General features: G+C 38.7%; 1 protein-coding gene across 2 annotated transcripts in view; it reads right to left on the bottom strand.

Moving 5' to 3' along the window:
- The window catches only part of LOC103140512 (cadherin-18), a 96,776-nt gene that overhangs the window by 59,552 nt on the left and 24,046 nt on the right, over nucleotides 1–13,178 (bottom strand). For both annotated transcript variants that reach the window (XM_016673272.1, XM_007555690.2), the window contains exon 3: nucleotides 10,280–10,399. In XM_016673272.1, the coding sequence (XP_016528758.1) occupies nucleotides 10,280–10,399 (120 nt within the window). The remainder of the gene's footprint in view (nucleotides 1–10,279; nucleotides 10,400–13,178) is intronic.

Below are 13,178 nucleotides of genomic sequence, written 5' to 3'. Positions count from 1 at the left end.
TACGGTGCCCCAACGTTAATTCAGAAAATAATTGAGAAAGAGCCGACTTCCATGAACCTGGCCTCATCTGACACGGTGAGGTGGTTAGCCTTTTCCTCAACCTCCTCAGTCTATTATAGTCGATACTATCGCACTATCCACCTCTTTGTCTGGCGGGAAACTTCTAAAGGAGAACAATCTCCCAAGTGAACAAAAAGGATTATAGGAGATTACTAAAGCACTCTTCAATCTCCAGCTCTAGGAATCTTGGTTTTTTGGCTCATCTAATACAGTCTTCATGCGAGTACAGTTGGAGTTTGAGGGGAAAATGTTGGATGAAAGCAGCAGCTGAATTTAAGAAGTCATGAGAGCATTCTCCTCCTAACAGGTACAATAAAGACATTTTTATACAGTTATTATATAAATACAAAGCCAGGAGAAGTGAGAGTCTCTGAAGATTTATTCCTCTTTTTTGGCTTTTACATCACACTTAAATGTTTAAAATAGAATAGAATAGAATATTGATCTCCAATAATAAATCATTTACTAGTTAAGCTAGGTGTTAAATATTAATAATACAAATATAATAAGCGATGAAATTGGTGAAATACATACATATACCTAAGAGTGACGCAAGTATTTCAAATGACTGAATATAAATAAAATAATAAGCTTGCACATGCAATTATGTTCATCTATAAATAATCTATAAATGACTGCAGAGAAAATTTGATCCGAGTTAGGATTAAATGAACTACAAACTGCACTTTTTCAAAAGAATATTTCATGTACAATGTGCAGAAATAAGGTTCAGTTGCCTATTCAAAGTGAAATACCATTGAAAAAAGAAACCATTAAAAAAAGGAAACAAGGATGTACACCAAATAAAAAGACACTTTTTCCCTCACTGTCCAAAGTTAAATCAACCAAACTTCTCTTTTAGATTTGTTAAAATTACTACAATTATTTCAATTTGCTAATGAGAAAAAGTAAATGTCAGATATTTATTTATTAGTATCTAAAGAAATCAGTTTATTTATTTAATTACTTTATTTATATACTTTGTCATCAGAGAGACAAACTACTTAGAAAAAGGTCGATTTTTTACAGTAAAATCCACATCAAGATGGACGACCGGACCGTCCATCCCTCTCTGTTCATCAAAGTGCAAATGTCGTCTGGAATCACTTTATAAACAATTTCAATTAAATCGACCAAATACTCTAAATAATCTTAGTTCTCAAACATTGCATTTAATTCAGTTTATTCAAATTTGTTTAAAAGGTTTTCTATCCCTGGATTGCATCAAGTCCTTGACTTGTGCCATTTATTCTTCCTGGACACGAGACAGTATATAATCGATTGCATCGTGTCATTGACTTTAGAGAGATCTTTTATATTAAAGCATGTGGTGACAGTGGGGAGGAAAAACTCCCCTCACACAGGAAGAAACCTGAAGAAGAACCAGAACCTGGCTACGTGTCAGCAACCGTCTGCCACGTCTGACAGGGGGTTAGAGAAGACAGCAGATACTCAAAAAACAGAATAACTGATGGTGGTAGTTTCTATGTTAATGGAAAGTAAAATGCTAATAACAGGAGAGGGAGAAGGTTTAGTTGTTCGCAGCTAGAACCTCCAAGAAAGCATCACAGCCAAACAGAATGCAGGGACATTACTATGAGAAGTCTGTGGAAGAAAACCCAAAATGTTTGACATGTTGAAGGCAATTCTACCAAATACTGACTGACCAACACGTTTGGTCTGATCAGACGGTGAGGATAAAAGGTGTGTTGTTCTGTTGGGTTTATGCAAACTTATGGTTTTAACTGTGGATAATGTGCCATCCTAATACCTTTAAACCCTTTAAGCAATTCTAGAAAATAAAATAAATTCCTCCACAGTTATGTTAAAGACGCATAGCTGGTTACTGTAAACACTTAAAGTTTTGCTACTGCTACCAAGAGAGGTACAGTTAGTTTCTGGGTTTAAAGGACAATTCAGTTTTCAAATCAAGCCGGGTTGTTTAGGATTACTTTTATTCTTTTTATAATTTGAAAGTGCTGATGTGATTAAAATTTTAAAACAAAATAAACCTGTAATGGGTAAAATATATTTTAGTAGTAATAAGTCTTGGAAGGAACTGCTTGGACTACATCACCAATGATTGGCGTCGGGAAAGATTTTCCTTGATTTAACCAGAGCAAACGCTTAATCCACTAAGTGCAGAAACATCCTGATCTGTGTCAGCTCCTTCAATAAACTCAAACACTCACAAATCCCAGATCAGCAGTCAAATTAGCCTATTTAGGATTGAAAGGGGACTCTGGGCTTCGGTAATGTAGAGAGTCTTTGCATGCGCGGGTGTGTGTGATGGAGTACAGATGTGAAGCGCGGTTAAGGGGTATTCGAGCGTGAGTCTTGAGAGGAACAGCCTTGATGTCTCGGCGGGTAAGTGACAGATGCACAGTGGTGAAGGGGAAGACAGGAGTTATGGCCAAACTATAAAAAGGATGAATGCAGCACCACGTCTCAGATGTGCTTTCAGCTGAGATATAGAAAGTGCTTCACCAAATTCCGCTGGCTTGCAGTTTTGAGATTTGCAAACCATGTAATCAAGTAAATCCTCTGCAGTGAATGTTGTTGAACACAGTTTGAATGTCACTAATCTTGCTACAACAGCCCAGTTATATTTGCAAATACAATATTTCCTCTGGACTGGTTTGCATTCGTTGGTCGTCACTAATTCTCTGCTCTCCTTGTGCGTCGCGATGAGTCTCAACATGTACTGCAGGCGGCAAGTTTATGGATCTTCACCCAAAATGATGATTTTTAACCGTTTTTCAAAACTACCCTGATTGAATATGCAAAAAAAACAAACTTTTACCAAGTATTGGTCTAGTTTCTTGAGCAAATATCTTAGTGCATTTGAAATAAGGCAACTTGAAAGTAACTTAAGCAAGAAATGGGAGTTTGTTTTAAGTCAGCAATTCCCTAATATTATTGAAAAACTATTAGTTCCACTGACAGATTACTTCACCTGAACATGAAAAAATGCCTTTTTGAAAGTGAAACAATTTCCAGAGGAACTAGCAACTTTTCATCAATATTAAGGAACTAATGACTTATAACAAGCTCCTATATGATGCTGAAAATGTACATATAAGTCAGTTTAGTCTTATTTCAAGTGTACTAAGATATTTACACTAAAAACTGGACCAAATACTGAGTAATATTTGGTGTTTTTTCCAAAACTGAAGCACCAAATGAAGTAAACTAAATGATTTGATTTACTTTCCAATGATGATTCCTAAGGAAAACAAACAGCAATCCCTGCAATGCCAGCCAATAGCATGTCAAGTAGCATTGCACTTTTTTATTCCACCATCCCAAACTGCGTTGTCTTCTGCATATTATAGATATGCTCAACAGAATGAAAAAAATACAAATAAAGAAATTAACAAATTTTCTGTGAATAATTTGGTGTTACTTTCCACAGAGAAATCAAATTGTGAATAGGTTGGAGATTGCTGTATGACAAAACAATTCAACTTATGTTTTATCACACCTCAGAATTGAATTTATTTATTTTTTTAATTCAGGGTTTTCTCCATACATGCATTTGGTGTAAGAGTTTGTTGGTTTTTGAGCAATGGCCACATCCTGTGTGGGACCGCCTTCCCAGTCCAGGGTTTACACATGAGTCTTGCTTTTGTTCTGGGGTTGAAATGCACACTTTGCTCATCTCTGAAACAAAAATCTGTTCCTGATTATGGATTATCATACTCCCATTAAGCTTTTGGAAAATAAAAGGCGGATCGGCTTGGTTCTCTTCCTGACATGTTGACTGATGATGTCACACAAGGAATGTTTATTTGGGACGTTTCCTTAAAGCATATCTAAAAATGTTTGTTTTTTCATACACTGTAAGTTAACGTGTGGTTTCAAATGTAGTTCAGGCAGCCAAACAGAGAAACTGGAAGCTGAAACTGTTCATTAGCACTGACTGAAGGAGTTGAGTTCCCTGCTCGGCTGTCACCTCTGCCTCGCCCACTTTTCTCTTCCCCAGTCGGGTTTTTGGGAGTCTTTCTCGAATGCAAATCAGCATGTGCAAACCAACGTTCAGGACCGCTGCCTTCGCTCGCACCACATCCTGCCTACCAGCATGACTGATTGGACCCGAGTCACAGTACCGGGCTCTAATCAGGCGCCAACAATCAGCTGCACCTGCTGCAGAGAAGTGCAGCTAATCTGTCTGTCAGGGTGGCTGTGGTTTCATGTGAGCAGCTTGCTGTCATGGCTCCCGGTGTTTTATGTTGACTCGCTGGTGATTACAAGTCACCAGTTTGGCCAGTTATAGTGACTGGTTTTTGTTTTTATTTTTCTGTGAATTTAGCTGCAGCCGTTTGAAGCGCAGTGCTGACACTGTATTTGTGCAAATCGGTGTGTTTCCTCAGTGAGCTTTTTTTAGGTGTTGGGACACTGGATTTATGCTGGGACTGCAGAAAAGACCAAATCCTGTTCAGTCCCCTGTTCTAATGCAGATGATGATGTTTGGTCAAGCTGCAAGGCTGACTCTCCCTGAAGTAGTTTAATATCATCTAGCACTTTACATGTTTATTCATTAGAAGAGGAGAGAGAAAGGTTTAAAATTGCACAAGCGTTTTGTCGACAGTGGGTCCCTTTTAGGACAAATTTCCTCTTTTTGAACAGGTGAGGCCTTCCTTTTCATATAAAAAAGTACTTGTATTTTCATAACTATGTAAATTTGATCAAATAAAAGTTCTTACTCAGAAGTAGATGTCTGTGTAAATAAGTGAACCATGTTACCAAGAAGAGATGACAAGAAAAAAAAAATAGTCTGGAGAAAGAAGCTGGAAAACAATTAACCTAAACCTTTTTATGTAAATTTTTTTAAAAATCAGGAATAAAAAGTGTGAGTAATTTTTCAGACACATTGTTGAATCTGTTATGAAGAATCACAGCAGTTTGAAAGCAAAAGTCCTGGGTTTGAATCCTGGCCAGGGGTCTTCCTGAGTGGACTCTTCCTCTCCTCCCTGTGGGTGTGTATATATGAATCAATAGAGCGCCTCAAATATTGTGAATGCTTTCTGCAGTGAACAGAGGCCAGCGTAAATTGTTTTTTTAAAAGTCCACAGCCGTATATGTTCTGACAGTCTCAAGTCAAAGGACTATACTTTCCCCTCTTGGCTCCTCAATAATTTCCAATACAAGCATCACTGGCTACACGCCAGCTGAAGGTCTGTGCCATCTTCACTTAGGTCCATAACAAATTCAATCGTATCCCAAGTTTCCGCCTGTTTCTGCATTTTAGATGAAACCATCACAGTCCTGTCAGTTGTGATTCCATCATGGCTTTGGTTCTTTTTCTTGTAGGGATGAGAAAATGCCTCCGTGTGATTTCAGCCGTAATTATAAAGAAGTATGAACTCATTTCTTCTCACCCTTTAGCACATCTGTAAGTGACTTTGAGATGTCAACCGTCTAAAAGAATTAGCCTTTGATTTAGCAAATAGGCCCGTTTGACTGTTACACAATTAATGTCTGCTAATCAAACTGAGGCAAAAATTATTATTAGCTCAACGCATTCTGAAAACATATTTTTTATTTCAAACAATAGATAATGGGCACATCATATAATGTCACAATTTACCACTGCTACACAAAATTGTGAACAAAAATACCATTTTGGTCCAATTTCTTTCAAAGTTTGTCTTTGTTCATTTTCTGAAGTGAGCAGCCTTCTGAAAACACTGACTGAACGTGGAACCTTTTTATTCCGTGGGCTCTAATTTGCAGCAAGTGTGAGAAAATATATTCAGTATATGCAGTGTTTTAAAATGGCATTGAGAAAGTTCCCTTACAATATATTGTCATTTCACAGCATCCAGGAGGGAAAGTGTGAATGAATATCTGGGTGCAGACAGGTGCTTTGTGCTTTAAATGAACATGAAAGCGTTGCAACCTTGACTGCAGCTGGTTCCTGGCATGCAATGGGAACAAAACAAATAAAAAAAAAAAAACACCTTGAGCTGCTGATGGTGCAGCATTAATCCCAACACTGTGCATAATGTCAGCATGCAGCAGGAGGAAAGAAAAAAATATTGTTTTTATTGATGCTTGCTGCCTCAGACATATGTGGGTTCAATTCCTTCAACAAAAAACAAACACCCAGTGTTTGCACTGTAAATGCATGCGTCCGTATGGACAGCTAAGTCAACAGCCTTGACGGTCAACCTGGAGACACTGTATGCAAAGCAAAGTGTACATGAGGCAAGGCGTAATTAAACAGTACGCCTTGCCTGGGACACGCAGAGGAAAGAATGGCTCTACAGGGACAGACTTCGTCCACACACACAAAATCAATTCTGATTAAACAGTTCAACGTTACTGCCAGGGATTAAGCTGTTTTCTATGTTAATTTCATTTATAGTGTGACCATAACAGGTGTGGGTTGTGTAAGCAGAGATTCCACATTTCCACTGGGAAGAAAAGATTTACAGTTGATAACTTCAGGGAGTTTCACACTATAGTCCATCTGCCTTGTGCAATAATAATGTTGGATGACATGATGCCAGAAAACATGCTGCAGCATCACCTTATCATGCAGCTTAAACTGTAAGCAAACAAAACCTGCCACAGATTTTTAGGACACGTTGGAAAAACTCCATGACGACGCAGTGACCCAACAATAACATGGATTATTCTCACAGCATCCAGTGCTGTCTGGACTATCAAGATTCCTTCATTCCTTCAACAAACCACATGCTTGAAACTGAAACTGACTGTATTCATAAATGAAGAAAGTGACGTCATGAAAAAAACTAACATATCTTGTCCAGATGATGAAGAACATTAAGTTTAACATCCTTGATCCCAACACACATGGACTACTCAGAGCAAAGTAAAAACAAAACGCACTTCAACCAAATTCCACCTCGTAAGAAGCCTGGACTCATTTTGCTCTTGATTGTGAGAAGCAGCATGTTTTGGTACATATGTCAAGACAGATGTGTTGAATTTTAATTTCCAGCTACTCTGAATTATAAGCCTAAACAGCTGAAAAGCTCACATATGTAAACTGAAGAATGAATCAGAGTTACAGTAGCATCTGCATTGGCTCTTAGCTGCAATAGCTTAACTTCATTAAGCAGCTGCAAGCCATTACGGATATTAAAGCCATATTTAGTGAGCATTTCCAGAGCTGTAATAAACGTTCATGATTGCTTTGGAGATAACTCCATCTCTATTTGTGACATCTTCCCATGTTGAAGAGATCTCTGCCGTTTCATGCAGTTTGTCAGCAGTCAGACACGTCTGCTTCTGCTTCTCCAGTCATTCTTGGATCTGAGGGGATGTTATCACACCAGCCAGGGCAGGAGAAACAAAACTGAGTGAAAGTGGTCACTTTGACTCCTGCTGAGGATTTGGGTCAAGTCCGAGGAAATCCCTTATGTCTTTCTTCAGCGCCATGTGTGTGTGCCAAATGCCATGATTACCTTCTGTGCTTAAATAATCTTCAGTCACTTCTATGTCAGGATGCCAGCCTTTGCTCAGAGGGGAATACGTTGCATGTGTGAGCGCTCATATAGCGCCCCCCGAATAGTCTGTGAATTTCCCATGAAGGTGTCTTTGCAGGTTAAGCATAATGGACGCCGAGTACAGGAGGATGTGAGGACGTGTAAGCATGCTAATGCACCGTGAGACATCTGCAGAAGTGGCTTCATCTCTCCGGCGGGGGGCTGGAACGTGGCGCTGCGCCAGCACAACCGCTTTAATACCCGAGCCGAGCGTGTAAAGCATCAAACCAAAGTGCAGCTCGCCGCATGCGTGCGTCCTCCGCTGACCAACAGGAGTCCGGCTGCTAATTTTAGAGACAAGGCCGGTGTGCCAGTGACAAAAAAAAGGCAGCAGGCCTACTTGTATAAATTAATATGTGTGGGTGGAGTAGTGCTGTGTGGAGAGAGCAACTGGCTGAGGCCTTCCATCACGTCCCCATCCTCTGCACGCCCCACGCCCAATTAGAAGTCAGACAAGCTGCAGCGTCAGCTCAGGCAAAGTGAGGCATCGGATTCATCCAGAAGGTCTCAGTTTATGGGCAAACGGAGGGAAAAACTGCACATATCATCCTTTTATCTCCATAAAGAATGATTAAAAAACATCAGGTTACAAGTCGGCTTGCCACAATAACACATTTTGCTGGGTGAAGTTATTGAAGTTATTGCAATAACTTCAAAGACAATATTAATATTGTTGTTTTGAGACCATTTTCAAGTAATATGTATAATAGTCCAAGTACACCTGAACGTTTAACACTGGAACTGGAGGGGCTTTTCAATCTCCAAAATAAATGAAAAAAGCAACAAATAAAATGAATTATAAAGTGTCTGTAAACAAAAACGGGGCTAAATGAGACCAAAACACCCGAGTGAAGTAAATTATGCAAATGGATATTATTGAGCTCATTTTAATTTATCATATGATTAATTGATTAATTGATTTATTGCTGATTGCGACAGGCTCCAACCAACCAACTAACCAACCAACCAACCAACCAACCAACCAACCATCCATATCTTTGCAAGTTTTATATTGTAGAAATATGTTACATAAAGTTACAAAAAAGTTGAATTAATAACTTTGTATTAAGTCAAAAAGGCAAAAACTTGATGCAATCAGCTGGGCTTCCTCAGAAACAAACCTTTTAAACTGATTTGAATAATGAAGTGAACTAAATGTACCGTTTGAAATGTTTGTGTGATTGAACTGAAAAGTGCCTCAAGAGGACAGAAAGTATGGGATGTTAAAGTGAACAATGTGTTGAAGTGTGTGAAAACATTGGGTTTCCACTGCAATAACAAAACACAGGATGTGTATTCACTCTAAAAATCTGCCGCTGTGGAACGGTTTCATTAATTCCCAATCGTCTTTCTTTTCCTCATGGTAAAGTCAAATCGTACAGCTGTTCATTTGTATTATTCATTCAGCATGAAAATTCCCGTTTCACATGGGCGGTGCGGTCTCTCCGGAGGTGGCAGTGTGTCCCAGACGGCAATGAATCAAGTCATACAAGAGACGAGTTGTTCAGGTTACCCAACAGCAGCGCAAACTTTAGATGCAAGAGCAGCGCCAGGACAAATGACCGTGTAAGGTTCAGAGATAAGAAATAAAAAAGACCTATACACGCTGAAAATGTTGCATTTTTTACATCATATAAAAGTTATATGTGTTGTACCTTAGAAGGCTTATTAATGTTTAATAGATTATAGAAGACGCCTCTCAAACAAAGGATGAACTTTAAAAGACTGAGCACCGCTGAGCAGGAAACAATGGCTTTCTGGAGAGAGTTCTGCAAATGTCTGCTTGGTCCCAGGAGAACTTACTTATGGTCCACAGTGAGGTTCGCGTGCTGCACAACATGACTCAGCCATAACTGTAGCTTTAACTTTTATGATGTCAGATGTGGTGAAAATAGCACCAGAACGTCCACAGCAAAGATTTCTCACACTTTAAGAGATAAACAACAATAGTTGAACAATACCTTGCAAGAGCATTTTTACCCAACAATCACTGGGTTACATTAAGACAGCAATCTATGTTGTATTTTACTACAATTTTAGATGATAGAACAACAAAATGTGCAGTGGACCTGTGAGGGGATCAAGAGTCATCTTCCATCAACTTCAATTACCTTCAGGCCTCCTCTAAAAACGACTAGAACTGCCTATTTTAAGTTAAAACATTAATATACACAATGTCCATGTTAGAAACCGTAATGGCACCACGGAATCTCATATCTGCAGTTTTCCTTATTTCTGCTCCTGCATTTAATCAACTAGATTGTCTGATTTGCAAATGCTAACCAGTAGCATGTCAAGTGGCTTCTTTTGAATATTTTATATATAATCTACTGAAAAATCTCTGAAAAGTGACAACAGTGAAATTTTCCAGATTTTTAGATAGCAAACTAATAATGATCTCATCTGCATATTCGTCCACCTGAGCTATGAATGTAACACAGCCTCTTAGCTGCTCATTGGATTTTATTCAGAAGCATCAGAGTAACGGGAGCTGAAGAAAAAATATGCTTGTCAAGTCAGAAAGATCTTTGAAAGTCACCTGTTCCTTTTGTCAATGTCCCAGTAAAAACATTCAGGTTTGTAGTTGCCAAAATGTAAAGAAGTTCAAGGAGTGATAATACTTTTGAACATTGTTTTTAGTGCTTCTATGCAAATAGGCGTTTACTGCAACATTTTATCCCCAGCAAGCAGGAATACGGCACCTGTTTTGGGATCCACGGAGAAATATGGCTGTCCTTGTAAAATACTGTAGACTATCCTGGCGCTGTTTCCGTAGGTTGGGTCGTCAGCATCTGTCGCTGTGACTTGCAACACGGACGTACCTAAAAATAGAAGAAAAGAGAAGCAGAAGTGATTTCCTGCTTTCTTTGTAAAAAGGTTTTCGAATGGCAACGTAGGGACACTCGTGTATAATTGTGCGTTGGTTTGAAATCTCCTAGCAACCACTTCTAGAACATTAAGATCCCAGAAGATTTAAGGTCACATGGCTGGAAACAGAAGAACAGTTTAAATACTAGTCAGACTTTAAACAAAGTCACCCTGTGTAATGTAAGGAAACAAGGAGCTGATTTAGCATGTTTCAGCCCTGGTTAACATATGGCTGGAAAAATCCTCTGAGGTTCTTTGATGCCTGCAGTGAGTCTGTGGTGGAGATGCAAGATGCAAAGAAAAAAATATACTAAATAGTCAGAGCTTATGAATAATCATCAAGAAAGAAAAAACAGATTTTTCAGTCTGTGCAACAAATGTAATGGGAACATTTAAAAAATCGTTTTGTACTGTGCATGACCTCCATCACATGCAAGTTGTTGAGAATGTTTTTAACAGCCTTTTCCAAATGAGAAAATATTATGAATGCAATTGCTTTAATGAATTAAAAAAGCACCATAAAACAAAGACACGTGATTAAAAAGCTGAACTAATGCTGACCTTTTACTTAGCAGCTCATTGTAAAAGCAATTGAGGTTCAATTTTACACACCAAGTGTTGCTCACATGGCATTACAGGCTTCATTGACCCCTTTTAATCACATGATGAGTGCGCTGTAATTGCACAACTGGCTTATTTGATGCACTGCTGTATTTATATATGGAAGCACGACGGTGCGATCTGACGTAAGCAGAATGATGCATCCTGCAGCTGCCTGGACTCTCGCCTTGCTTTCCTGAGCTTCTTAGGAAATCACACAGTGAAACTCCTCTGAGTCCTACCAGATGTGATTTTTTTCCCTTTTTTCAGTTACCCGGTGGAGCAGAGTGCAATGTCAGCCACCATAAATCATAAACAGTACACAGCATGCCGGTTAGCTGTGAATGCAAGCAGCCATGCAGGGATGGTTTTAGTGGAAACCATCAACTCCTTTATTGCTTTGCAATCTAAATATGTTCTAAATGAATAAAAGTTAGAATCCAATATTTAACACAGACAGCTTTACTCCTGCTTTTATGAATTCATCTTTAATGAACAGTATCTGTGCAGGCTGCATAAGATAACAGTGCATTCATTAGATATTCACACTTAGACTTAAAGCTGCAGTGTACAACTTTTATAGACAATGTTTTTACAAATTTGTTAAAACTGTTGCTATGTTTGTAAAAAAGTAAAAATCATGCTCCTCAGCTTTCTACATGTAGCTCTACTGACATCTACAGAAATACACAATGAGAAACAACCAATCAGAGCCAGGAGGTGGGTCTTAGTGCTGTTAATTACTCCTGTGTATGCGCTACTCACACCATCCTTCCCCTTACTCTCTGCTACGCTACAGCTAGTTAGCATGACCACCGATGACAGTGGATAAATGGTTTTCCTGGAACAGTAAGTCGTTTCTCTGCCATCAGTACAGGTGCAGCGTATACATGAGGTTGATTGCCAGCGCCAAGACCTTCCTCCTGACTCTGACTGGCCGTTTCTGACCGGGAGCGGTGCACTTCTTCAGACCACAGGGAGGAGGTAGATGAGCTTGATTTTTTTGACAGGTTACTTGTGAAGCATTGCTTATAAATGTTACATACTGCAGGTTTAAATGGAAATGTGAAATCAGCCATAGCGCTTTATATTTACAGTCAACAAGATGGTGATAATAAAAGGTTTGTAGTCATTAAACTCAATGTTCTGTGTGCCTGTTTTTATAAACTATTATTCAAAAATAAAGCTAAATAACAAAAGAAGGAGGGATGAGGAAAACCTTGGTGCATCATAATGAAAAACAATCAACTTTTCACCTCATTAAAACATCCTTTTACAGTCTCTGGGTGAGACACAAAGCAAAAGCCAACAAACATGTTTTTGTTCTTTTCAATAGAAGCACACTCAGCCCAAAGAGGAAAATCAGTGTTTATGTGAATAAAATGAATGTAGTATTTTCTGTGCTTATTTTTAGTTGCGGCGAATTAAACAGGCCTTCATTTGGGAATTTTCAGAACATTTTCCAACAACATCATTATCAGTGACTCATCGTGAGGAGCCTGTTTACTCTCTGCTTTGGAGTTTAGATTGGATGGGATTAAAAATGGAAGCGTTTGTAGTTGCAGGTTTTACTCTGAGCAGCGTCAAGTGTAAGGAAACAGAAACACACAATGTTGTAGAATCTTAGAGTGTTTTCAGAGATAAAGATGCCAACAAACTGTGTCTCATGTCGACACGTAAATTGGCTAGAACATGAGGAAATAAACCTTATTTTATAATAAAGATAAATCCAAGTCCTGCTGGGTGTTTTAAGTACGTGTAAGACTTTCCATGTCATTGTATTTTGTGCCTTATGTGTTTGTCTTTTTCTCTCTGGATGCAGAGATCTAAGTCCATGACTACACCCAGATTTCAGGCCTGATCAGGAGTTTCTGGCAGTGATGGCTGAAGCTGCAAGTTGACTATTGATCTTTAATCTTTTTGTACAAAAAATGTCAGTTTTGGGTCTTTTTCAGCTGGAGAAAGCACATTCACACATTGACTTGTTCAATGATCTACTCAGCCCTTGAACTGTAATATTGCAAAGAAAAGTAAATAATGTGGTCAATAGCAGGTTTTAAAGCCAAACTGCTGTAAAAATCAGAATGATCTTTTCTTAATTTCTTTCAAAAATGTATTTTAAATGTCCATTTA

The sequence above is a fragment of the Poecilia formosa genome, unplaced genomic scaffold (assembly GCF_000485575.1).
Source record: "Poecilia formosa unplaced genomic scaffold, Poecilia_formosa-5.1.2 Scaffold72, whole genome shotgun sequence".
Classification (NCBI taxonomy): domain Eukaryota; kingdom Metazoa; phylum Chordata; class Actinopteri; order Cyprinodontiformes; family Poeciliidae; genus Poecilia; species Poecilia formosa.
The sequence above is the reverse complement of the archived record's forward strand: the minus strand, read 5'-3'. Positions and strand labels throughout refer to the sequence as shown.